The sequence below is a fragment of the Pteropus medius genome, unplaced genomic scaffold (assembly GCF_902729225.1).
Source record: "Pteropus medius unplaced genomic scaffold, Ma_sr-lr_union100, whole genome shotgun sequence".
Taxonomy (NCBI): domain Eukaryota; kingdom Metazoa; phylum Chordata; class Mammalia; order Chiroptera; family Pteropodidae; genus Pteropus; species Pteropus medius.
The window spans coordinates 4928665-4955983 of record NW_024343733.1 but is presented as its reverse complement, the minus strand read 5'-3'; the positions used below and the strand labels follow the sequence as shown (position 1 = coordinate 4955983).

General features: G+C 46.2%; 1 protein-coding gene and 1 pseudogene across 1 annotated transcript in view; one reads left to right on the top strand and one right to left on the bottom strand.

Moving 5' to 3' along the window:
* The window catches only part of SRRM4 (serine/arginine repetitive matrix 4), a 144931-nt gene that overhangs the window by 31314 nt on the left and 86298 nt on the right, over positions 1–27319 (bottom strand). Inside the window, exons 2-4 of the mRNA XM_039868273.1 lie at positions 12324–12470; positions 4191–4277; positions 2371–2442 (exon numbers count right to left, since the gene is read on the bottom strand). Coding sequence (XP_039724207.1) covers positions 2371–2442; positions 4191–4277; positions 12324–12470 — 306 coding nt within the window. The remainder of the gene's footprint in view (positions 1–2370; positions 2443–4190; positions 4278–12323; positions 12471–27319) is intronic.
* Positions 11688–11805, top strand: LOC120606911 (uncharacterized; annotated as a pseudogene).

The following is a 27319-nucleotide window of genomic DNA, read 5'->3' as shown; positions in this document are numbered from 1 at the left end:
GCTCCAGTCCTATCTGGGATGAGGTTGGAGGAGGGTGGCAGGAGAGAGTCCTCTGCCTCCTCGCCTACCCTCGGTCTCGCCTTCATCTTTCTTTCCCTAGTTGTGGGCTCATCACTGTCTTCATCATCATCATCATCGTTTTTGTCATCATGGGACAACCAGCTTCCATATGTGGAACTCTAACTCTGTGCCAGCCTCCAGGCTAAGCATCTCTCACACACGACCTCATTCAATCTTCCCCCAAAGCCTGGGAAGTACTACTGACAACCATTTTACAAAGACACTGAAGCTTAGAGAAGTTAGTTAAGTTGCCCAAGGTCACACAGCTCCACCTTAACTTCTGCTCATTCTTCGGAACTCCCCCGAGATGTCATTTTCTCTTTGTAGCATTCTCCCATCCCCTCAGGCTGGCTGGGTGCCTCCTCTCTGCTCCCACGAGCTCTGAGTGAGCTCCTGAGCTTAGCCTTGTTATAGTACAGAGTTCTGCAGATGACAATTATGTATTTCCCCTACTAGAATGAGAGGAACTTTGAGGGTAGGGGCTGGGTCTCGGTCACTGTTCTCTTCCTGGTACCCAGAATCCTTTTTCATGACACATCCTGGGTATTCCGATCACATCCCAGATGTGAAAACTGGGAATCTTTCTTTTAATCCTGAAGCCTCATTAATTGAGGACAGAAAACAAATCATCTCAATGCATCCCCTACCCCTAGCTCCTATTTCCAAAAAAGTCAACCGTCAAGAACTTGGAGAAGACGGGCCAGCAGTAGGTGAAGGTTTGGGAAGGACCAGAATCAGCATTTCTCCCTAACGATCTCCCATTGTATGGTCCTTCTTCCTGATGAGCCTCCAACCCCTGGGCGACAGTAGCTGGCAGAAAAACAGCCTGTTTCTAAATTTCTGGCACAGTCTCTTTCTCATGCCAAGAAACCGTTGAGCAAGAAGCTACTTGGCTTCCAAGATCCAGATTAGGAAAAGTCCTCCAAACTGGGACAAATTGTTCAGCATAGGAAGGTGACGAGATAGCAGTCTACAGCCACGGGGCAGTTCATTGCTTCTATAAAGAACTCCATGTTGGCAAAGATTTCTAACAGCAAATTAACAACATTTCACTAATTGGTTTGCCCATATCTTCTCTTAAGCAAAAACTCAGCATCAGTTGGATCATCGGAGTTGGGGAGGGTACATATTCAGTGAAACCAAATTGAGTTGAGACCGTTCTGGCAATAAAGCCTGAGATGTGACCACACCCCTCGATTAGGAAAAGTCAATTTGGGGCAACTTTGCAGCAGGGGTGAGATGCAGGGGGAAAACCCAGAAGAACTCTTTTACCTTGTGTTCTGTTGTGATTAATTGCACAAGTAATCCGCTAGTGGAAGATAGAGATAAGCAAAAATATAAACCATTCTTTCTCTATGATCCGCAGCCAACCACAGCAAATAACTTATACAAGGAGCTTCAAATTCCCTGCCCCTGGGGGCCAAGCAGGCTTTGTAAATGTGCATAAATGTGGGGAGCAGGCTAAGGGGGGCCTGTGGCATGCCGAGCACCCACGCTCCTTATATGAACAGCAGCTTCTCAGCTCCAGCTGATAGTTGCCCGTGGGAAAATGAGTCCAATGAAGACACAACTTCTGATTTTACAGAGGAACTGGAAAGCTTAATTTTTATATTGCAAAATCTCCCAATTATAAAATGTTGGCTTGGCCCATGAACCACAGATTTGAACCCTCTGGTATATATCCTTCCATTTTTTTCCCCCCATAAACATACATGTCTGTGTGTGTTTGTGAGTATGTATGTGCATGTGTACATATTGGGCACCTTTTGGAATGTGTGTCCAGTTCAGAATCCCCCTTAACTGTCCACAAGGGTGGACAATCCCAGAAGCCATGTTTTGCATGATTCCATCCTCTAGGACACAGTTGGACCAGAGAAGACTTCCTTGGGAATTTGGAATAAGGAACGAAACAGTGAGATTCAGTGTCTTCTTGTGGCCGGACCCACAGCATGGAGAGGTGGAAACAGGGGCAGCCATGTCTCCCACGTGGCATGGGACACTGTGTATCCTACTTGGGTTCTATCAGCAGCCTGCAACTTGGTTCAAACCCTCGCTGAGGCCTGGCTGGTCCGAGACACTCCTGCCTGTCTCATCATTGAATTCCTCTCTGGCCTAAGTGAGCTAGAGCAGGCCTCTGGTTCTCGCTACCAGGGTCTCAGCCTATACAAGATACAAATAAATAACAATTCGTAGATAAATATTTTACATAAATGAAATGATACTTCTAAATGACCTTTGGTGCCATCCACTGTCACCTCCACCTCCACCCCACCTGGAACATCCCTGTTTGCTGAGGCGGGAGGACAATACCTGTGTCGCTTATGTTTCTTGGAGCTTTTCTTCTTCTTTTTCTTGACAGGTGATGGGCTATATGACGGGGACCTGTTGGGGGAGGGAGACGCCCATCAGAGGTAGGTTCTTCAAGGCCACGGTTGGTGTGACAGAGACCCTTCTCTGGCCCCCATGCTGGTCTCAGCCCTTTCGGCACCACACAGGATGACGCCAATACTGATATTAGCTTGCATTTGTTTCAAATGTCAGGTGAAGTTCAGGTGACCCAAGTCCCGATCTTGACTTCGCCACCTGAAGTTCACTTGGCGATGTCACTGCTCTGAGTCTCTTATTTCCCCACTGACAAAATACCAAGGTTGAAAGGGATGAGGAGTTTCCAACCCCGTGCTAACAGTGGCCTCTCAGGTAGCATAAACAGAAGAAGCAGCCCGGTGTGGGACAGTAGGGAGTGCTAGGGACTGTGGTGAACCAGAGAGCCCCTGACCAAACAGGTGGGTGGCTGCTTCTCAGATCGGCCGAGGGTCTTGCATGGGAATGTAGGCCCGGGACTTCCAGAACGCCTGTCTTTTTGATCGAAGAAAATATTTTCATATGACATCCACTGGCTTTGAAATGTCGGCCACCAATTCAAAACACCAACCAACCAACCAAACAAAAACCCAAATAAAACAAAATGAGCAAACAAACAAAAATACTTTGCAGGGGAAAATGCAGGGTTGAGAACAACCCGACTCTTAGGGAGTCACAGTACCTGTCCCCAAACATGTGATCAGTGGACATTTATTGAATGAAGGAATGAACTAGTGAAGCTCGATGTGGGCCATTACGTTCTTTGAGGTATTCTCATATCTACCCCTAAGATCAGGAAGCTCCAGCCACTTGCCCCAGTTCCATCGCTCACCCTACAACAGCTGGAACTCAGGGTCTTCATTCACATTCCCCTTTGGGTCCTCTGTGGGGCTGTTTTCTTAGAACTAGGCTAACGTGGTATCCAGGAAACAAGGTCCCAGAAAACCTGGAGTTGGGGCTGGACATTCAGACACTCCTCTCTGCTGCCCCCTGCAGGCTTCTTCAAATACTGCCTCTGAGGTTTGGTGAGATTTTCCACTCTACCCACTAAGGTCTCTGCCCAGCTCCCTGGGTCTGGAACAATGGACATACTTTTAGTGGTGAGTAGCAAGCAGCCTAGAAGAAAATCTGAAAATCTTTTTAAATACAAAAAGATCAAAAAGTAATTGTACCTTGAAAAAAATCCACAGAGTACAAACAACTGGCCAAAATATAAAGTCCATTATCCTTGGCCTTAAACCTGCTGGGTGGGTGTGGTGGAATCACTTGAGGAACCTGGAATCAAGTCCCTGTAGGTTCTGTCACCCTCCTCCACCCCTCTCTGTGCCTCTCTAAAATGGGGACAATAATGCTTGCCTGGTAGATTGTAGTCAAGGGCAAAAGAGATGACGGAGAACACAGTGCTTAGCACAGCCCTCCACACAGAGAACATTTTCAAAAAAAAAAAAAATTACTTATGTCATGACTATGCTTCCGATTAATTGGTTATTTATTACATGTCAGACACTGTGACAGCTCTTTCCACATCCATTTTTTTTTTTTAAATCTAATTCTCACAAAACCCCAAGAGGTAGGTTTACTCACCACTTTACAGAAGTGGCAACAGACACAGAGAAGTCGAGCGACTCGCCTAAGGCCACACAACTAGTTAAGAGGCAGAGAGAGGATCTGAAACCGAAGGGAGTCACTGTTTGACCCCGAAACCCATTTTACCCTTATTTCTTCCCTTCCACCATCTTCAAGTTTTCATCTCCTGTTGGGCCCCTCACCTCCTTCTCTTCTTCCGGGTAGATTTCTTCTTTTTCTTCTTCCCCTTGGAGGAAGGTGGTGGTGTCAAGTCTTTGTCATGGGAGGCACTGTGGGGAGCACAGAGTCGGGCATTAGAGGACCCAGGGGTTCCCCAATCCCCCAACAAGAGCTGTTGCAGCAGGAGAAGAAGGACCCAGTTCCTTGGAGGATGAAGGACCTGTATCGAATACCTAATTACCACCTCATGGCTGATTCAGTCACACTTCAGATTAAGTGCCTCAAATAAGGAGTTAATGGCGACCTAATGAGACAGACGCTGTATGTTACCCAAACACCAATTGATTATTTAAAACAGAATTATAGAGGTTAACTGCTCCTTAATAGATTTATTATTGGATTTGCAAATGGTTCACCTTGGTAAATAAATCACTTTTTAAATAATGAATTGGCAGTTCAGCCCCTTGCCTCCCCAATACATCTTGTCTGTAGTTCCTGCTGGAAATTTAATAGGAGGCGGATATGTTAAGTAGCAGCTGATTATTAAAAGTATATTTGCCAAGGTCTAATGTAATGAGATACATATCTTATATCGCCTCACAGACCCTCAAAAACCTTTGCTCTTCAGGAATAATTATTTCCCATTCAATTAAATTCAAATGTTCAGGCTGCAGTTAAATTAAGTCAAGTTATCTCCTTTTATAATTGGGGCAGGCTCCAGGGATTTTTTAAAAACACCATCCCATGGAAAAAGGAGATGGTTTGGGATGAAAAAATTCTTGAGAATTGAAACATGCCAACCCAGCTGGACCACAGTGGGAAAATGTATTATTAATAAGAATATTATTGTCAATTTTTGTCACTATAACACGAGTACCATTTATTCACTTATCATGTGCCAAGCGTTTTATATGCTTTGATACTCACGAAAAAAACCCTTTGAGAGTGGTATGATTTTTATTGCTTCATTTTACAGGTGAAGGAAATAAGGCTCAGAAAGTTGCATGGGCTTGCCCATGGCCGCACAGTTAGAGAAGTGTCTGAGCTGGGAATTGAGTCAAGGCCTGTGTGATTCCTTCTCTGAGAACTTTCTCACAAAACCAGCTGCTTTCTCAAGTTTGTTGGTGTGGCCATCCTTTTGGAAATTACCCAATCCTTTTGCAGTGACCCCCAACCTTTTGGCACCAGAGACCGGTGCTCCTATGAGAATCTAATGCCTGATGACCTGAAGTGGAGCTGAGGTGGTGATGCTGGCCCTGGGGAGCGGCTGCAAATATAGGTGAAGTTTCGCTCACTCCCAGGCCACTCACCTCCTGCTGTGCGGCCACGTTCCTAACAGGCCACGGACCAGTACTAGTCCGCAGCTCGGGGTTGGGGACCCCAGCTTTACAGGACATCGTAAAATGTTGCCATATTTAATTTCATTCTAAGAATCTGGATCAGTATGGTTGGTAGGAAAAAAAAATGAAGTGCTTACAATATATGTTAAGGTCTCTGCATTGCCAGTCTAAAAGTCATATAGCTACATCTAGAACATTTTCAAGAGTCATTTTTAGCAGGTTAAAATAAATATCGTAGGCATTAAGTACCCAGTTACTTAACTACACTTACACGTGATAAAGCACAGAGCACACTATACACTTCCAGGAAGCGAATGGGCTGCCTATGTAAATGTGGTAGGCCTCTTCCAAATTTTTCCTTCAACAAGTGCTTGACACAGAGTAAGAGCCTCATAAATATTTGGTGAGTGACCAAATGAGGGATGAATGGATGAAATAATTTGGCCACTTGTTAAATCATCTTGTTTCATATAAATACTTCCCAGTGTAACAGCTGCCAGGAATTTGAGAGAAAAATACCCAAAAGCATTTAAGGGAGAAATACTTAAGAAAAAAAATCTTTTAAAAGTGTGTCCTATTTTTTAAATATTTTTTTTCAATTACAGTTGACATACAAAATTATTAGTTTCAGGTGTACAACATAGAGTTAGACATTTATATAACTTATGAAGTGATCACAACAATAAATCTAGAACCTATCTGACACCATACATAGTTATTACAATCTATTGATTATAGTCCCTATGATATACTTTACATTTCCATGACTATTCTGTAATTACCAATTTGTACTTCTTAATCCTTCTTCTTTGTCACCCATCATCCCAAGCCCTCTCCCATCTGGCAACCATCGAAATGTTCTCTGTATCTGTTTCTGCTTTGTTCTGCTGTATGTATGTATGTATGTATGTATGTATGTATTTTGGTTTTCCACATATAAATGAAATCATGTGGTATTTGTCTTTCTCTGTCTGACTTATTTCACTTAGCATAATACCCTCTAGGTCCATCCGAGTTATTGCACATGGCAAGAGTTCATTTTTTTTTATGGCTGAGTAACATTCCATTGTATATATGTACTACTTTTTCTTTATCCATTTATCTATTGATGGACACTTAGGTTAGTTCCATATTTTGCCTGTTAATGCTGCAATGAACATATGGATGCATATATGTTTTCAAATTAGTGTTTTGTTTTTCTTTGGATAAATATTCACGAGTGGAATCCTGGGTCCTTCTTGGTCTCCTGTTATAACCTTTCTTTTAAAGTCTATTTTGTCTATATAAGTATGGCTGCTTCGGCTTTTTTATTGTTTGTTTTCATTTTCATGAAATATCTTTTACGATCCCTTGACTTTCAGTATACATGTATCTTTTGATCTGAAGTGAATGTCTTATAGGCACCATAGTAAGGATCTTGTTTTTCATCCATTCGGCCACCCTATGTCTTTTGATTGGAGCATTTAACCCATTTACATTTAAAGTAATTGTTGATAGATATGCAGTTATTGCCATTTATTATTCATATTTTTAGATGTTTTTCTTATTAAAGAAGTCCCTTTATCATTTCTTATAATATTGGTTTGATGGTAATGAACCCCTTTAGCTCTTTCTTGTCTAGGAAGCTCCTTATCTATCCTTCAATTCTAAATGATAGCTTTGCTGTGTAAAGTAATCTTGGTTGTAGGTTCTTGCTTTTCATCACTTTGAATATTTCATGCCAATCCCTTCTGGCCTGCAAAGTTTCTGTTGAGAAATCATCTGACAGCCTTATGGGGGTTCCCTTGTAGGTAACTTACTGCTTTTCTCTTGTTACCTTTAAGATTCTCTCTTTGTCTTTAACCTTGCCATTTTAGTTATGATGTGTCTTGTGTGGGCCTCTTTGCGTTCATCTTGTTTGGGACTTTCTGTGCTTCCTGGGCTTATATTTATATTTCTTTCACCAGGTTAGGGAAGTTTTCTGTCATTATTTCTTCAAATAGGTTTTCGATTTCTTGTTCTCTCTCTTCTCCTTCTGGTACCTGTATGCTGAGAATGTTGGTATGCTTGATGTTGTCATAGAGGCCCCTTAAACTATCCTCTTATTTTTGGATTACTTTTTCTTGTTGCTGTTCTGATTGGGTGTTTTCTGCTACCTTATCTTCTAAATTGCTGATTCAGTTTTCTGCTTCATCTATTCTACTATCGATTCTCTCTAATGTATTCTTCATTTCAGTTATTGTGTTCTTCATTTCTGACTGGTTCTTTTTATGTTTTCTATCTCTTTGTTAAAGTTCTCATTGAATCCATCTACTCTTCCCCTAAGTTCATTGAGCAGCCTTATAACCAATGTTTTGAACCCTGTATCTGATAAATTGTTTGTCTCTGTTTTTTTAGTTCTTTTTCTGGAGCTTTGTTCTGTTTTTTTCATTTGGGACATATTTCTTATCCTTCTCATTTTGGCTGCCTCCCTGAGTTTATTTCTATGTATTAGGTAGAGCTGCTATGTCTCCCAGTCTTGGTAAATGAACTTATGTAGTAGGTGTCCTGTGGGCCCAGTGGTACAGTCTCTCTGGTCGCCTGAGCCAGATGCTCCAGGTGTGTCCTTTGTATGGGTTGTGTGTGTGTCCTCTTGTTGTAGTTGAGCCTTGACTGCTATTGGCACATCAATGCGAGAGACTGACCCCCAGACTGACTGGTTGTGAGAACTGGCCATGACTACAGGGGAGCAGCTGTTATGCAGGGGCTGACCCTATAGAGCAGGATTCACTTTAGCAGAGCTCTGATGCCTGCCCAGTCTGCCCTTTGGGCGTGTCATTCATGGAGGTGATTGGGTAGTACTCTGGTGTGTTCTGAAGCTGGCCACTGGGCATGCTGGTTCTGGGACCTTTTGGGAGGGGCTTGTGCATGCAGGTCTACTACTGCCTGTACCCTGCCCAGGGCCACTTGGTATGAGATACAAAGTGATCTGCAGATGGTTGCCATTTGTGCTGGGCTTGGAGGTGCCTGAGAGGGGCTAAGCTACAAATCAAGACTGGCTACTGCTAGTGCCGGGCTTGGGGCTACTTAGCAAGAGGTACGGGGCACACCGAGGCCAGATGCTGCTTGTTTGAGGTTTGTAAACCTTTGAGAGATTTTAGGAAAGTCTGCAGCATGAGCCAAGACAGGCTGTTTGTAAGAAAAAGCCACTGAAAGTGCTTTGGTTGGGCCTGCAAGTTGGGTGGGGTAAGATCTCAGGAAATCATCAAGGCAGGGTGACCAGTGTAGTAAGCCAGGTTGATGGAGACTCAGATATGGCATCCAGCTGCGTCTGCATGCTGGGTAGGGGGAGGCCTCAAACAAGGAACAATGGCTTCTGCCAGCACTTCTGTTTGGGAGAAGGCTGCCCCTCTAGCCCTCACCCTGAAGCCAGACAATTCAGTTCCTCCCCCTATGTTCTTAGTGCCTTTTGAGCTGCTGCCCTAGTGCTGGAGCTTAGAGTGAGTGAGTATGTGTGCAGACACTTTAAGAGTAATGTCTGGGACTCCCACAGCCGCTCCATATCACTAGCCACAATCTTCAGCCACAAGATATGGGACTTCTCTTCCCAGCAATGGATCCCTGGGCTGGTAAACCTGGTGTAAGGCTCAGACACCTCACTCCTCTAGGAGGACCTCTGCAACCAAGATATCCCTCTTAATTTTTAACCACCACACACAGGTGTGAGAGCAGCCTGTTCCATGTCACTACCCCTCCTACCAGTCTCAACATGGCTTCTTCTGTAGATCCTTATAGGACTTCTGTTTAACTAGATCACATGCAATTCTCAATGACGATTGTTCTATAGTTTAGATGTAAATTGATGTGGTCATAGGAGGAGGTGAGCACAATGTTTACCTATTCCACCATCTTGATTGGATGCCTAGAAATGTGTCTTATAAAACAGAGAAAGATCTCATTGTTTCAGTCAATTACTCTCACTTCTTTCTGGAGTCCCCCAGGAACAAGATTTAGGAATCACTTTCCTAGACTCAGATTTAAGTGATGGGGTAAAACCAAGAAAGCCTTTGACTTTGGATAGATTTGAGGTCTGCAAGGGAGATAACCCCATCCATAAATCTCAAATGCCTTTACCCAGGTGGGTCTGCATTTCCTCTACCTCTTTCTCTCCCCGGCACCAGTTCTCCTAGGTGTGCCTCAGAATGGGGCTGGAAGAGCCAAAATAGTGGTTAAGAATACCACAATTACATAAGTAGAAGTTACATATCAGCAGTTGGGTATGCAGTGGTCACATAGACAGTGGTTTAGTACACAGTGGTCAAATACACAGAGGGTAAATGTGCAGCACTTTTAAAGAATGTTGGCTCCAGAAAATGACACACCTGGGTTTAAATTCTTGCTTTATTCGTTTATGCTCAGAGACCTCTCTGAGTATCATTTTCATCTTCTGTAAGATGGGAATAAAACAGGATACCTGTGTGCAAAGTTTGTTGCAAGGAATAAAAGAGCTCACTCATGCAATGTGCCCTGTTCAGGCACAGAGCAAGTTCACAGTACATATAGTTTCTATAATTATAATTATCATGATTTTCATCATCACTATTAATATTATCATCATTATTGTGGTTTTTATCATGTCAGAGAGTGGGTCACAGATAGAAGAAAGAAGCAAGACACCCAGACACTCCACAATCAAACTGACGAGGTGGCATCATTTTTCCAGATTTTCATGCCCAGAACCTGCTCTTCTGGCTCCATGAGACTCCAGCTAATGTTTTAAGCACCTCATGTATCCTAGGCCCACCATCAGGATCTGCACATACCTGATCTGATTTAATCCTCACCTGACCTTGAGAATTAGACCTCAATAGTCCCATTTTATAGCTGTGAAAACTGAGGCCCAGGAAGGTAAACTAACTTGCCCAAGGTCACTCAGTTGATAAGTGGCAGCATCCAGGTTTGAACACGAATCTCTGCAACACACTAACCCACCTTTGATCATCTGGGAGACAATGTTTTCAAAGTAAGGAAATTCCCTTCCTTCCCCTTCTCTCTCCATTTTCCTCAGCCTGTGATGGAAACAGCTTTTTTCCCTGTTTACTGCAGGTAATTCCCTGGATCTGACATTGAACTTCATTCTTCCAAGCTGATAGGACTTAACTATTTCTTCCTCATTGAAACCACAGCCTAACTAAGGCCCATAGCCAAGATGGCAGCATGGGTGGAGGAGCAGACTTCATCCATGAATGCCACCCTGGCTTCCCAAGCCACTTCTTCAAAATTCATGTTCTTAACTAGAGGCTCCTGTTCATCGGCCTCAGGGGTCTATGAGTTCTCTAAACTGGTATACAGATTTGGGGAGCACTAATGGAGCACATACCTTTTCCTGGGGGCAGCGCGCATCTGATTCTCAAATGGGTGCCTAACACGGCTTAGAACACCTACCTTAGTAACACAAGAACTTTGGGAGAGAAAACGAGAATTTGGACCAGATGGGGAGGCCTCAGGCTAATCTTGGCCCTGCTACCAACTGATCTCAGTTTTCTTGTATGTGAAATGTCTTTGACACTCTCTGATTCAACATAGGGAGGCAAAGGTGGTATGCAGAGAGTGATGCTGCCAAGGACACACGATAGGTTTTCTGTCTGTCACTGGGGGGCGGGGGAAGATGTAGGCTCAGGGCAGTGAGAGAGTAGTGACTTAGTCTGAGGAGTAGGAATAAAGCTTTCGACCAGTTTACGGCCATGCCATCCGAATGTCGCCTGATCAATCTGATCTTGGAAGCTAAGGGTCAGCCTGGTTAGTACTTGGATGGAGACACCTAGGAAGACCAGGTGCTGTAGGTATAAAAAATAAAAATAAAGATTGTGCTTAACAAGGTCTTAGTCTGTGAGTCCCAAGGTTGCCTCACCCAAAAAAAAAATCTTAACCAGCTGGTAAAGCCAGATTACATAATACAGTACATTTAAGTCTAGGATATAAGTAAGATCAGAGAGACTGAAGTTCAAAATACCACTCTGCCATTTACTGGCTGCCATATTTTGAGCAAATCACTTTACCTCTCTAAGCTGCAATAAAACGGTGTATCCTCAGTTGCCAGCACAGTGCCTATCACGTGATAGATGCTCACGAAATACTGGTTGAATAACTGTATTAAGGAATAAATGCAAAGATCTGGAACTTAGGAGACAGATCTGGGCTGAAGTCATGATTTGAGAGTCAGCCTACGGCCATGCCACCCTGAACAAGCCCAGTCCCATCTGATCTCAGAAGCTAAGCAAGGTCGGGCCTGGTTAGTATTTGGATGGGAGACCACCTAGAAGACCAGGTGCTGTAGGCATAAAAAATAAAAAATAAAAAATAAGGGATTGTAAGCTGATAAGGTCCTTACAATCTGTGAGGTCAACCAAGGGTTGCCTTGCCAAAGAAAAAAAGAAAAAAAAATGATTTGAGAGCCAGGGGCTCACAGAGTCATTAAAATAGAGAGAAACTAACTCTATCATTTAAGGCAGGGGTAACAGACTGTGGCCCCTGGGCTAAATCTAGCCTATCTCTTGTTTTTATAAATAAAGTTTTATTGAAATACAGCTATGCTCATTTGGTTACATATTGCCTGTGGCTGTTTTGTGCTACAATGGCAGGATTGGTAGCCATGGCAGAGACCATCTGGCTGACAAACCTAAAATATTTTCTATCTGGTTATCTACAGAAAAAAAAAATGCTGACCCCTGATTTAAAGATCTGAAAGATGAGTTTGCAAAAGAGAGATGGGGAGAGAGGCCACAGAAACAAATTTCATTTCTGCATCAACTTGAACTTCCTCATTGCTCTGAAGATAGGAGTGGGGCCAAGTCTCACCTGTGTGCTCTGGCAGGACTGAGCTCCCGGCAGGCCTTGTCTCTCTCCCAGCTGTTGGTGCCCAAGGCTTCAGTTGCCAGATGCTGGCTCAGCTTTTCTGAGGGTCCATCCTGAGTTGGAACCATGGGGCTGCTCTGGGGTTCTGTCCTACAGGGGCAGAAGTAAGAAGGCAACAGTGTTAGGATATGACAGAGACTCTCAGTGTTCATCAAATATTCATAGGTGTCCTAACATTTCCCAACTTCTCTTGTCATTAGTTTCGGGCCATGAGATTATCTTTGGCCAATGGTCTCAGTGAGAATGACATCTGTCATTTCCAGTTTGATGCAATAAGATCTGTGTACCTTCTCCAACTCTCCCTCTGTCATGGGAATTTTAGAGGCCACATATTCTGAAAGGTGAAGCCACTCGATGGAAGACAGATGCCTGAAACACATCAGACTTTGCATGATAGAAATGAACCTTCGTTACGTTAAGCCACTGAGATTGAGTTTCTTTGTCATTGCAGAGTAGCCTATCCTCTCCTGACTAAATCACAAGGAGAGGCTGGAAACCAGCATCTCACTTCCTTCCTCATGACATAATCAGAGGTCAAAGCATGACAGGATTAGTTCCAACTTCCTTTTGTGATATCTATTCCATTTCTCTGCCTTATCTTTTATATGGTCCAGAGATAACTGAATTCAAATACTATTTGCACCATTTAATAGCTAAAGGACCTGGGGGCAAGCCATTCAACCCCTCTGAGTCAGTTTCAATTATAAAATAGGGAATAATATCAGTCCATATATTGTTGAGTTGTTGTGAAGATAATATAAGTAAACAGGAAGCCCTAAAAAGTGTCCGTTCCTTCTCTTTTTATTCCCCGATAAACCAAACCTCCTATTTGGTGTCCTTGGTGGGTATAAGGCCACCTACTTGAGACACAGTTCCCACAGAGGCCTGTAGTTTCCTCCTCCGTCTAAGATGAGCTCCAACAACGCAGGGGAATTACCTGAGTTCTACCTCTTTCTTTGAGTCCCAGAGAGGGAAAAGAAGTTGCTTAGTTACTCAGTCTTTGAAGATACTCAAATCTCAAGTCACTCAAATCTCCAGGCTCCTAACCAAGAAGACTCAGGATTCTGAGAGACACAGGCTGATCTGGCACCAACCAGCAAGTGCCCCTCCCTGTTTGCCCTGCATGCAGATTGCAAGTCAAAACTGATCAGAAATGTCAGGATTTCTCATGCACCAACCTCCTGCAGCCAGTGCATCCAGATTAGTGTTATGACTCAAGATGAATGCATCTGATAAGCTCCCTGCTCCACAGAGTGGCCAGGAGAGCAGGCCAAGCCCAGTCAATATTGAGAGAAGGGCAGCAAAACACATCTATCTCTGTCACCTGCTTATGGTGCATCTTTAGAAGCAGAGGTGGGAAATACTGCAAGCTCAGGAGGAACGAACATTCTTGTCAGGGCTTCCCAGCCCTCCTCACTGCCAACTCCACGCTTCCAGAACGCCTATACATCCTGCTCAGGGTCCGTTCTCCCTGCACCTCTCTGCCCCTCTTCTGCTATGAGGGTTCCATTTCCATGCCTTTGCTCCTGCCCACGCATTCATGTGAAATGCTGTCCTGGCCCTTCTCAGACAACTCAAAGCTTGCAATTTCCGCACAGCCCCCAGCAAGGCTTGCCTCTTCCCATACTCGTCCTGGCCTAGGCTAGCCTGCATTCGTGAACTCCAATTCCCTCAGTGTCCGCAATTGTGTCCAGGCCAGTTCTAAGTGTGGGGATGCCTAGAACAAGACAGAAATGTCCCTTGTGATCATGGTGTTTACATGCTAGATGGGGGAACAGGCAATAAACACATAAGCAAGTACGAATATGGCATATCAGGTGGTAATAAATTAAGGAGAGAATAAATCAGTGTAATGGGGCTAGGAAATGGGAGGGGTGACTGCTCTTTTGTATAGAGTCATCAGGGAAGGCCTATCTGAGGAAGTAACAGGGGAGTGGAGACTTGAAAGATTAGGGACTAACCTTGCAGTTCGTGATGATTTTAAAATGTATTCACAGATTCTTTGCCATCAAAAGATGGAGGAGCCTAACTTCTCTCCTCCTGAATACTGGATGGGTTTAGTGAGTCCTTTTTAATGAATAGAACAAATTGTGGAAAATAGAACAAATTAGTAGAAGTTATAACGTGTGACTTCCAAGACTAGGTCACAGAGGCAGCTTCTGCTTCCCTCTCTTGAACTGACCCGTCCAAGGGGAGCTGACCATGTTCTGCGGACACTCAAGTAGCCATACGAAGAGGCCAATATGAATGAGAACTGAGATTCCAGCCAATCACCAGCACTAGCCAGCCATGGGAGTGGGCCACCTTGGAAGTTGTTAGAAGTCCATGGCCCAGTCAAGGCTTCAGATGAGACTACAGCCCTGGCTGACAACTGACTACAATCTCATGAGAGATGGTAAGCCAGTCACCCAGCCAAATTCCTGACCCACAGGAACCAAGAGGTAATAACTGTTTATTGTTGCTTTCAGCCACAAAGATTTGGGATAATTGGTTGCCCGGTAATATATAACTTCTATGTAGGTATCTGGAGGAAATATGTTGTAGACAGAAAGAACAGCAAGTTCAAAGACTCTTGTCATATACAAGGAACAGCAAACAAGGGCTGAAGTGATAAGAGGGGAGATTAGAGATCAGGTCTTTGTCGGTCAGGGGAAGACCTTGGATCCTCTATGACTGGGATGGGAAGCCTTTTGAAAAGAGAGGAGTGATATGGTCTGGCTTACATTTTAGAAGGATCAGTCCAGTGGCTAAAGACACTTGACAGAAGGGAAGGGAGGATAGTGACGAGGAGACTATTGCAATAGTCCAGGCTCAGATCCGTGTGGCAGTAATGGAGGTGATGAGATGTGGCCAGATTCTGATGTATGTTGAAGGCAGAACTAGCATCATTTGCAAGGGGATAAGAGAGAAAGGGGTCAAGGGTGACTCCAAGGTTTTGAGCCTGAGCAACTGACAGGGTGAAGTCACCACTGATGAGCTGGAGATGGTGATGGAGGGAGCAGACTTTTGGGGGAGATCTAACCCCTTTTCTAGGATACGATAGTCCTTTTGCTACCCTTACTGCAGCTCTTAATAATACGTGTTGCCATGCCGTGTCTTCTCTCATGCTAGACTATGAACTCCTTGGATGTAGGATATGTCTTACTGCCTCCTAGTCCACTGCTAGTTAACACTCAGCAACATCTGTTCAATAAATAAATAAAAGAGCATGTATGCACTGGCTGAAGAGGACATTTGTTTCAAAAAGCTAGAAAGGGCTTTCGAGATGTTTTAAGCTAATCCCTTTATGGTGCAGTTTGCAGACATAAACCAGCTAATGCCTCAGTCTACTTAGATACTTGGTCTACAATCAATGCCTTTTCTATCCTACCCCACGTTTCTCTCAGAAAAGGGAGGAGTGAGCTAGACGATGTATGTGTATAGCCCAGCAGAGTGTTTAGTTGAACGCACACGAGAATGGAATTTGGGGTTCTCTAGGGAATGATAAGGAACAAAGACACAAATCTGTACCAGAGGCAACCCTGCGACAGGCAAACACCGAGAGCTGCTGTGAGTGAAGAAATCTTGGCGCGTAGAGCTAGCATTGGGCGGAAGGTCTCGGTGTCTTGTGCTACGGGTTGTCTGCGCCGTTGGGAAGTATGGCAGATGCTGCTGCCAGGCGCTGGGGGACAAGCTCAGGGTGAGGTCAAGTCCTCATTCATCACTGCCAGTAGCAGGGTCCAGAATTGGGGATGGGGAAACCCTGGCAATGGTGTGCTGAGGACAGGTATAATGGAGTTGCTGCAGTTTATAACTGGACCCTCCCTGATGTGGTAGGCTGCCCCTTTTGCCAATAGCGCTGGCTTAACCTTCCTGGTGTTTCGTACCCCACCTGAGATTACAAAGCAAACAAAAACAAAATTAATTCTACCAGGCAGACAGGGAGTGGTGGGGGAAGGAAGAAAGGGCTCCTCCATGATAAAATATAACACTTACGATCTTCTTTCAAGATGGTCCAACACTTTGCTTCTCAGCTTTCTGAAAACTGAAAGAGACTCAGGGAGCATGTAGTCTGGGGTTTCCCAAACCCGGCACAGTGTCAGAGGCCCTCGAGGAGCTTTTAAAAATACAGATTCCTAGGTCCCATCTTAGCCACAATAAATCAGAGTCTCAAAGGAGAGAAACGTGGCATTTGCATCTTTTAAGAAACATCCCGGGTAATCCCACCTCCTCTTAGATCAAGCATGAAATCCAAGTTGATTACCAGGATTAAAAGGCTCTGTCTGATCTGCCCTCTGCTTTGTTATAAACGCCACCGCCTACCTCTCTCCCTGTCCTTCCCCCGGGGCTAGCCACATGGCCTCCTTGCTATTCCTCAGCTGGAACAGGGTCTTTACTCAAGGCCTTTGCGCTCTCTGTTCTCTCCACCTGGCATGCTGTTCCTTCAACTCTGTGCAAGGCTGGCTCCTTCCTTTCATTCAAATGCCTTCTCAGAGGCCCTCCTTGACCCCCTTAGGTAATCTTACTCCTCTCTTAACCCCCCGCCCCCACAGGAGCCCACTGTGCTTTCCTTCAGAGCACTGTGCTACTATTTGAAGTGACTCTTTTATATGTTTATTTGCTAAGCGTTTGTTTCCTGGACTAGAAAGAATGTAAGCTTCAGGAGAATGGGAACTAACCTCTTTTCTCACCACCAAATCCCCAGGGATATAATGCCTGACCACGTGTGCCTTTTTTGCTCAATAAAGATTTGTTGAATGAATGAATGAATGAATGAACAAATGAGTTCTGATGATGGATCTCACGTGGGAACCACAGATCAGATTCAACCTCTCCTGACTTATAAAGAAGCGGAGGTCCAGGGAGGGAGACCAGGCTGGTCACCCAGCCCTTCAAGGGACTCAGACCTCAGCTCTGGCACCTACGGCACCTCCTCGCCCTGCCATCTGTCCTCCTTCCCTGCCTCCAGCTCTGCAGCCTTGCAAGGCTCTAAGAAAAACTCTGCGTTCCATCTTTGCTCAAGAGTACCGGCAGCTGCCTCGTTTTTTGTTTTTTTTTACCACATAGCCCTTCGATGTTGCATAAAAAAAAGTACTTAAAAGAAGGCAAGATCTTCAGGGGACAGCTAAAACAGTGAAGTCAAGGGCTGGCATGCTCCACTTCACAGAGGCAGGGAGCGAGCCTGAGTGCCAAATTCCTCAAGGCCTCCCCGCTCCCTTCTCGCTAATCAGCGACCTGGAGCTTAGTCGCTGCTCTCCGTAGCCATGGCAACCTGTGTGTTCCCAGCCTCTGATAGAGTCAGGGCTGAACTTTCGGCAAAACTCCCCAAGATGCCTGACTCTCAAGCCGCTTCCCTGCTTCCCGCATCAAAGCACCCCTCTCTCCACAAAATGCTCATTCCGCCCAGGGCTGGGTGCAGATCCTGGTGCCCTGAGCACTGAGCTGAGTTAAACACCACGTGGGGATTCAGAGATGAACAATGCTGGAGCGAGAAGGGCCCCCAGCCCTGGCCTGCCTCTGACAGAGTGGGGAAACTGAAGCCCCAAGAGGCAAGGGGACTTGCCCAAGGCCACACGATGGGTGACTCGTGTCGGAGCCGGCTGGACCTGTGGCCTTTTGACTCCCGGGCCACACTTTTGGCATCACTTGATCATTGTGGCAGCCGGCATTTATCGAGCGCCTACTCCATGCCATGCATCGGGCCAAGCGCTTTTCATGCACTGTCTCGTTTAAGCTTTCAAAGAAACCCAGGAGCAGGCGTGGAGAAACTGAGACCCGGAATAGTAAGTGGCAAGAACACCCCGCCCTGTCTGTTTATAAGAACCGTCTGAGGATAAAGGACGGCAGCCTAGAAAACACTTTGAAAATTGTAAGAAAGTAATGAGTGGGGAGCTCAGGGGGAATCTTGGTCATTTCCCTGCGAGTCAGGGACTTCCCTTGTGTGCTTGGAGAAGAGGCTGTGTCCCAAGGCTTATCGTGGGGCTGGCCCAGCCCGTAGATGACAAGGGTTTGGCTAACTTGTGCCTGGGCTCCTGGGACTTCGGTGGGCCCTGTTAATATCCTGACCTGAGGTTTTTTTAAAGGTTAGTTAAACCTGGTTGGGGATAATCTGCAGGAGCTGTGACTCTTTGAGCTTTGCCATCATGGCTGGGAAAAGCATAGGAGCGTGGGGGAGGCCTGGGGAATCCGGAGATATCATTGGGATGACATCTTTTGGATGTGGGGGCAGTAATGCTCATCTTAGGAGAAACTGAGTGAGAAAGAAGAGGAAGTTTTATGTGGCTGGCATCTCCCTCATAAAACTTCCTTTGTTTAGTCAACAGTTGTTTACTGAACACCTACTTAGGATCCGATTTCAAGGACCCAAAAGTAGCTACGACTTATCTCTGTCCTCAAGGAGTCCCCAGCCTGGAAGAGGAAGACCGATCCCTCAACTGGGAATTACAATGTGGTCCAGTCAGTTCTCCGATGGAGAGAAGCTCAGAGGGCCCTGGAACCACAGAATCCAGCCTGGGAGATATGAGCAGGTGGCCATCGAAAGCTTTCTGGAAGGTATATGGAGATTGGTCAGGAGGGTGGAGTAAGGTGGGCTGCGTGCAAAGGCCCAGCACCAAGACACAGCAGTGGACGTCACGTAACCGCAGAGGAGGTAGTAAGTTGGAAGGGACAGCTGGAGTGAAGGTTGGAAGGTGATTGTCGAGACTGGCGTATTTTCACTTAGTATAATACCCTCCAGGTCCATCCGTGTTGTCTCGAATGGCAGGATTTCCTTCTTTTATTATGTCTGAATGATATTCCACTGTATCTATATTTGTACCACAACTTCTTCTTCATAGGTATAGATGGACACTATTGTAAACAATGTCACAATGAACATGGGGAAGCAGAAAAAAAAAAGAAGTGGAGACTGGGAAAGAAGACGGAAGCCGGATTCTTCAGGGCCACGTGGACAGGTGCGTCTCATGCCTTCACGTGCATGTAAATCACCCGGGGACGTGGTTCAGCAGGTCTGGGTTAGGGCCTACGCTTCTGCATTTCTAACCAGTTCCCAGCTGATGCTGCGAGGTCATGGACAAACTTTGAGTACCCAGACTGTGGATCTTATAAAAGATTTGCACTTGACCCTGAGGGCTGACCTGCACAGACAAACAAGCACACACTCTCGCCTTGGGCGACCGATGAGGATGGTTTAGTTCAGTTCTCAGGGCTGAGAGCGTGTGAGTGTGTGAACAGGTAAGTATGTGTATGCTGTAAACACTCTTGTATTTCAAAAATTGCCCAGTTCCCAAGTTCAGGTCAAAGGACAAAAGAACCATATGGAGAAAAATCAGCTCAGCATTTCTTATCCAGCTCAGCCGAGTGGGTCAGGCCCCCAACCTGCATGGGTTTTGATCTCTCATCACAGAACACATCCATCCGCTACCCTCCAATCGACCCCAAATCCACCCCTGCACTTCTCCCTCCACAGGCTGGCCTATCGATCGCCTATTTGCCTACTGAGGGATCAAACTGCTGATTGGGAGATTGGATTTGATTCTTGGGGCTGCCTGAAATGCAGGCTACCCCAACTTGGGAAATGGCTGAATTCCAAAATGCTGTGGTTTTCCACTTGAACAGGTTGTAAAAGGTGATTAGGTGATGCTGAGAAAGTGCCCAGGTCCTGAAGTCCCACTGACCTGTGTCCGAGCCCTGATTTTGCCAAGCTATGTCACCCCAGGCAAGAATAACAGCTCTTGCTCCAGCCTGGGGCATCTTAAGAACCTTTGTATCAGCTGGAACTGCAGACAGGGTTTAGATTTCTCCACGGAGGGCAAGTTGCTGGCTATATTTTCTTGACATGGGGGAAACTGTGCCGGGTAAGTCCCTTTTGGGCATCATTACAGCCGCTCCTGGAGGAGGCACCAAGCAAGCAAGGTTTGTTGGGAATAGGGCAGAAGCCCTCTCAGCCTGATGGGAAGCCTTCAGCCCAAGGTAGGAGAAGCCTTGGTTCAAGAGCTGAGAGGGTAAAGACTGGTCCCCAAAAGTGCTGCCAGGACCTGTTCACTTATTCTTCACTCAGTCACTGATTCGACAAATATTTATTGAGCACCTGCTACGTGTAGGCCTTGTTTCAGGCACTGGAGACACAACAGGGAACAAAACAGAAAAGAATCCCTGCCTGGTGGAGCTTGCATTCTACTGGGATGGGGAGAAGGAGGAGGAGAGCAAACCCACATCATTAAGTGGTAAATGTATAAATTATTGGAAGCCGTGAGTGCTATCGAGGAAAAAAATGGGGTAGGGTAAGGGAGACTGTGAATGCTTTGGGGAGGGGGCTGTGATTTTAAGCAGGGTGATCAGAGAAGGCCTCACTGAGAAGGTAACATCTGAGTAAGACTTGAAGGTGATGAGGGAGTGTGTCTCGTGCATGCCTGGGAGACGAGCATAATATGCATAGGGCACAGCCAATGCAAAGGCCCTGGGGTAGGAACATACTGGATGCACTGAGACTAGAACTAAGGGAGAACGGGGGAGAAGAGCAGGGGGTGATGTCAGAGAGGGAACGAGAGACCAGATCATGAATGGTCTGGGGGGCTATTGCAAGAACTTAGTATCAGATTTCAAGGACCCCAAAGTAGCTACGACTTGTCTCTGCCCTCAAGGAGACCCCAGCCTGGAAGGGGAAGACTGATCCCTCAGCTGGGAATTACAGCGTGGTCCAGTAAGTTCTCTGATGGGGAGAAGCACAGAGGGCTTTCTCTGAATGAGATGGTAAAGCCATTGCAGGGTTCTGAGCAGAGGAGAGAGATTATCTGACAAGTTTTAAAGGGCCTCTCTGGCAGCTTGATGAGGGTAGATGGCAAGGGAGCTGGGATAAATGCAGGAAGATCAGTGAGGGGATTATTGCAACAGCCCACATGAGAGAAGATGCTGGCTGCGATCAGTGTTATCACTGCTGTGGGGGTCAAAAGTGGTCAGATTCTGGACATACACTGAAGTTGGAATCCAGGGATTCTGCTCATGGATTGGATATGGAGTGTGAAAGGGTAACTCCAAGGTTTTTGGTCTGAGCAACTGAGAGGATGAAGCTGCCAATGAGTGAGCCTGGGGCAGCTGCAGGTGGAGAAGGGCGTTTCGGAAGGGTTCTCTGGAGCTCAGTTTTTGACATGTCACTTTTGAGATTCCAATTAATCATCCACGTGATGTCAAGTAGGCAGTTGGATCCATGAGACTGGAATTCGGAGAAGAGATCAGCACTGGGGAAATGCGTGTGAGAGATGTTAGGATTCAGATGGTATTTAAAGCCAGGAGGTTGGATCTTTCGGGGAGTAAGATGAAGCTCCTGGCTAGAGTGAGGGGCAAAGAGAGGTAGGTAAGCTCTGATGGCATTGTACCAGTGGGATTTTGGGATAACAAGATGGCTCAATAGAAGTGTCCCGGGCATGTGGACTAGGCTTTAAAATATACTCATCAAGTGTCTGACTCCTTCCATTCATTTACTTACATGCAATCATTCGTTTACTATTTGTGTGTTAATTCAACCATCTAGTCATCGTTTACATGCTCGTCCACTATTCATTCATTCACTCATCTGCCAGGTTATCTAGGGCAAGTCTCTTCCCCTCTCTGGTGAAATCACCAGTTGTAAGCACCTCTCGGGGCTGCTGTGAGGATGAAGCGACGTGATGCATGTCCAGTGTTTAGACGATTTCTAGCACATGGTGGCATTTTAAATATCTACTTTCCAGGAACAGGTCACATTGTTCTGCAGCCTCACTTGCAAAGCTTGCCACTGGGGACTCACACACTGCTGATTCTGATCCCCTTCCCTTGAACAGCCCAAGGCAAAGGATTCTGGGAAGGGGAAGGGCGGGGAGGTTGTAGTGCCCTTGAATGTCCCAGGCGCTCCTTCCTGCACTGGGGCCATGGCTGCCAAGCTCAGTGGCTACTTCTGAACCTAACAATGGTCTTTTCCCATTCTATGTTGTGTCCCAGCTTCTTTCTCGCTCTCAATAGCCCAGGGATAAATTTGTCTCCCTGCGTTTCCCCAGAGTTACCACCATATCCTTTTATCTGCTAGAACTATAGACGATGGATGCGTGGGGCGGGGCGGTGGTGGGGTGGAGGGCGGGGGTGGGTTCTGAGAGTATGGAGCAGCTGGGACTTCATGTACTTGTGTGCACACACACACACACACACACACACACACACACACACACACCCTCCTTCCCGAGGCTGAGGTTTGGAAAAAAAACTCCTAATAAGTAGAGAGTAAGCTGCCACTAAAAATCTGCAGAGAGGACAGAACAGACAAACCACAAATGTCGATGGCAGGCGGTGAGCAGGTGGCAAACTCTTGAGGTCTGGGCTCGTTAGTTTTAAAATAACACAGCAGAGGAATGAGATAAAGGGCTTCTGTGGGGGAAACTGTCAGACACCTTGCCTCACACCTTTGGAACCTCCGGAGGTGCTCGTTGCTCTGGCTGGAGCAGCGGCTGTGTTGTCAGAGCTGGGTGAGCCCTCGGAGGACCTTGAACCCAAACCTGGAGAAGCTAAGGTCCAGATGGGTCAAGTGCTACACTCAAGGGAACTCAGTAAGTTAGGGGCTAAGCAGGGACCACCACGAAGTTCTCCTACAGAGGCAGTGGATGCTGTTGGTCAGATCCTAGGTTGGTACAACTTGGCTGCAAATGCCTCACAGGTGCCCTCTTCCGGGTCGGGGGGAGGGCAGACAGCCCATAGCCAATGAGTAACTGACATAGGCTTACGAAAGACCTGTCCGCTTACCTCAAGGCAGGATGGGTCTGGTGCAATTAAAATTCCAGAGCTCCCTGCGGGGTCAGGCTGAAGCTACACTCCAGTTGAAACAACACCTGCCCTTAGCTTTCTGCCCCTGCCCTAGCCTGCTTCCTCGCTCCTTTTCTCCCGAGAGCATGCCCCCGGTAGGTCATGTGCACCCAAATCCCTGTCTCAGGCATTATTTCTTATGAACTCCATCAAAGACATAGATCCAGATCCAAGATTTTCTCCTATCAAACTACTAAATGCAAAACAATGGCTCAGTACTGTATTGTCCGGAGTCAGACAGACACGAATCTCTGTTTTGCTACTTCCGGACTGTGTTGACCCCCAGGAAGTTATTTAATGTCATTAAGCCTTAGTTTTTTTCCCCTCTGAGGATGGGAAATGTTAATGGGGATGTTAATATTACCTGCCTCATAAGGTGGCTGTAAAAAAGGCTTAGCACATTTCCTGGACACACACAAATTGTTCAATACATGTTATTTGATGATGATGATGATGATGATGATGATGATGATGATTGATGGTGATAATGATGGCAGCAGCAGAATAAATGGGGAGATTGGTCCATTGCAGCTCCACCAATCAGCTGAAAGCTCTCAGAAGACTCCACCTCTAAGCTCCAGCACCAATCACGAGCAAGGGGTCGAATCACACCCTTTCCTTTCACCCTCTTTTAGGCTGGTCCCAGAGGCCCCATCTTTTGCCATTATCATTCTTCTCTGACAAAAGATTCCCTGTGGGAGAGAGGGAATCTCTGCAGAGAGCAGACGTCTGGCTTGACATGGAAGTGGCCATTTCTCAACGCCAGCCCAGGCATCCAGCTGTCCCACCTGTCGGAAAGGGCTCCTCCACAGTAATTCTAATTAAGGAGTTGATGGGAAAGGTCTGTCCCTCCGCTGGGACTTTCATCTGCCTTTTAAAAGTCAAACCCATTACCACGGGATTGCTGATTTATCAGAGCTTTACGTTTATTAGGCAGGCAGCTTCGTGATTATCTCCCACCAACTCCGATGTGTTCCCCTTGGCTCCAAGAGGACTTGGGGAGGTGGCTGGGGCAGGAGCTGACTAGGAGATCTCAGGACAGCCCCTCCCGACCGCATGGGCAGAGAGGTCCATGGTTTCTCTGTTGACAATGGGCAGTGACCGAACACCCAGGAGCCACCAAGAGCTTTGGAATCAGGCAGGCTGCAGCTCAAAAGCTGGTTTTGCTGTTTTCAAGCTGTGATCGTGGAATGACAAGTCACTTCGAATCTCTTCTGCAAAATGGGGTTAATGCGAGTGTCCCGCTCTTAGAGATGATGTGTGTAAAGTGCCTAACGCCATTCCTGGTGCAGAGGAAGCATTTAGTCAATGTTAGCTGTCATTGTCCTTGTAATTATTCATTGTAAATAGGCTTTGCTCAAGCGGATCCCTCGTCTGCAGTGCCCTCTCTTCCCTTCTCTGCCAGGAGAAGCCTCGCTCAGCTCCTTCAAGGCTCAGCTCAACCGCCACGTCTCCCTTTTCTGACCCCCACTGCCCATCTCCTCGGAGGAACAAATTCTTTACTCCACCGCGCTCCAGCAGCTCTTTCTAAATCCCTCCAACACCTTGTAGTGTGACCCTGCGCAAAGCCCCTCATCAATTTAAGCCTCAGTTTTCTCATTTTTAAAATGGGGATAATACCTTATGCATTGAGGTGGCTGTGGGAAATATATGCTTATGAAGCTAAGCAGAATGTCTCATTATGGTAATTATAATTGCAATTATTATTGAAAGAGGCTTGGAAGCTCCCATGTGACAAAGAATTTCTGCTTGGTGAGGAACCTTATGAATTATCCTTTCCCAGTTATTTTGAGGAGCGCATGGCTTCTAATCTGACTGGAATAGTTTGGGGTCCTGAAGGCAGGGGACTGGCCCCAATGACCTCTGAAGAGCCTGTCCAGTTCCGAGATTTTTGTGAATCAGATTAATCTCTGGATCTAAGTCGCCCCTATATTTTTACCTCCTTTTGAATATATCGGGGGTGGCCCGTGGCCCAGAATCTAAAACATGGTCGTCAGCCCCCCGTTTAAGAATGAGAGTGGCCATTTCAAAACGCAGCTTCTGAGTTCACAGGGTGAAGCATGGTCACACCGCTTTCCCTGACCCATTCTGTTAAAGGGGCCGCACATTTATTGAACACCTACTATGTGCTGAACACCTCATCAAACATTTAAAATCCATTATTTCGTCGAAGTCCCATAATAAGCCTTTGAGGTAGGTATCGTAAGGGTGGTTTTTAGATGACATAGCAGAGGCTCAGAGAGGTGTAGTGACTCGCCTAAGGACACACAGTGAGAAGCGAGGGAGCCCAGAGTTCTCAAGGAGCTGTGGCTGGCTGGCCCTGGCCTCCAGACTGAGGATAGCCGCACAGCCTAGATTGTGTCTCCCCAGCTTGTGGTGTAACTATGTCCCTTTCTACTGCTGACCAGGTCTCCGCCTCCTCCACGCTGACTGGTGTTCCATCTTCTCCCTATTCCCTTGCCTGTGCCCGGCTCCCTGGCTGCTGTCTGCACAGTCTATTGACTGAGACAATCAATCAGCCAGCTTGCTCCGACACCTAAAAAAACACCCCGTCCACCAATTTTCCCTCCAGCGCCTTTCCGCAGACCATGAAACCTCACTAATTTGGAATTTGCAATGATTTCTGACACAGAACCTTCATTTCTCATTCTGGTTAAAAAAAGTCTGAATGAAATGTCATCATGTGGACCCCTGGGGGTTTCTGAGCAAGCTCCTGGCAGCCGAAACACCCTGTTTCCATGCCTCTCCTCTTTGTTCCTGCTCCCAGTTCCTTCCACCTGCCTCCATTTTTATGTTAGATCATAACCGACAGCACCGTTATAAATGTTACTACCATGACTAATAATAACAGTGGCTATTCATGGAGCACCAGGTATGTGCTGGTCACTGTTCTAAGTGTTTTGCATTTGTTTGTTCTAATCATCTTCGCCACAATTATTCGAGGCTGGTGCAATTATCAACCCCATTTTACCAAGGACGAAACCAAAGGAAGCGGAGCGCCTGCTAATAGGAATGGAATCTGAGCCCGGGCCGTCTGCCTCCAGAATCCGTGCCTTACACCATCATGCCTTTTGGGCTGGGTACCATGGGGGCCGCGTGTGGACCCTCTGAACCCCAATAGTTCCTCCTACTCTGGGCCTCTGAAAGCATCATGCAATGGCACAAGAAAGCTTTGTGTCCTTCTACAGCTGTGTGGTTGGTGTTGAGAGCCAGGATTGGAAGGCGTGGGAGAGCCGCTTTGCAAATTCTGTCACCGTGGACACTACTGAGTGAGAGGCACAGGGCCTTCAAAAGAAACTAGTAGCAAGGAATTTGAGAAGGTTCTTTCCTAGGTTCAAGGTCCTGTTTGAGAGTATTGGTTGACTATAGGGACCAACCGCCTAATCAAAGCTCTGCTTTCTTCCTACAGACATTTTGCTATATGCTGGTGGTAGAGCTGAGAAACACAATTGGAAGTCAGGCGCTGTCCCCTTCTCCACCTGCCTGTGCAAAGGCCCTGTGACATACTTTTGCATAAGCCCGGCGGTGGACTCGCCTTTGTAGATTTGCAGTAGGGCATCCTTCTTTTTGTGGAGGGAAATATTGGCCACTCGGGTTGCTTTGGAATATAGTCTGAGTGGAAAAGAAAGGCCATACCATTAAAAAAAAAATGCATCGATATGGCTTGATTCCATTTACCAGTTTGGCTGGTTGGGTGTAGACAGAGCCTTTGTTCTCCATGTAAATCTCCTTGGTGGTGGGACCTGAGGCCTAGACAAGTGTGGGGGGCCTGGCGGGGTTACAGTAAAGGTCGTTAGGCTAGTCCAACACTCCTTGACCATAATGAAACTGCTTTTTCGGGTACTACATATTATAGTCACACTTTTACTCGTCTCCAGCTGAGACCATCAACACGAATACATAAGATTTGTCCAGATGTGCGTGTCTAAGGTGGAGTGGAGGCTGGATCCAGGTGCTCTCAATATCAAGATGTGTCATGTGGCAGGGCCAGTTATGTCTAGGGTGACTATAAAAGTCATCATCTCAGCTGGGACACTTTGGGGATCAAAAGGGCCACTGATAATAAGTACCCAGGGTACATGGTCATCCTAATTGTCTCTTGTTTCTAGCCTGGAAACTCCGGTGCCCAACTG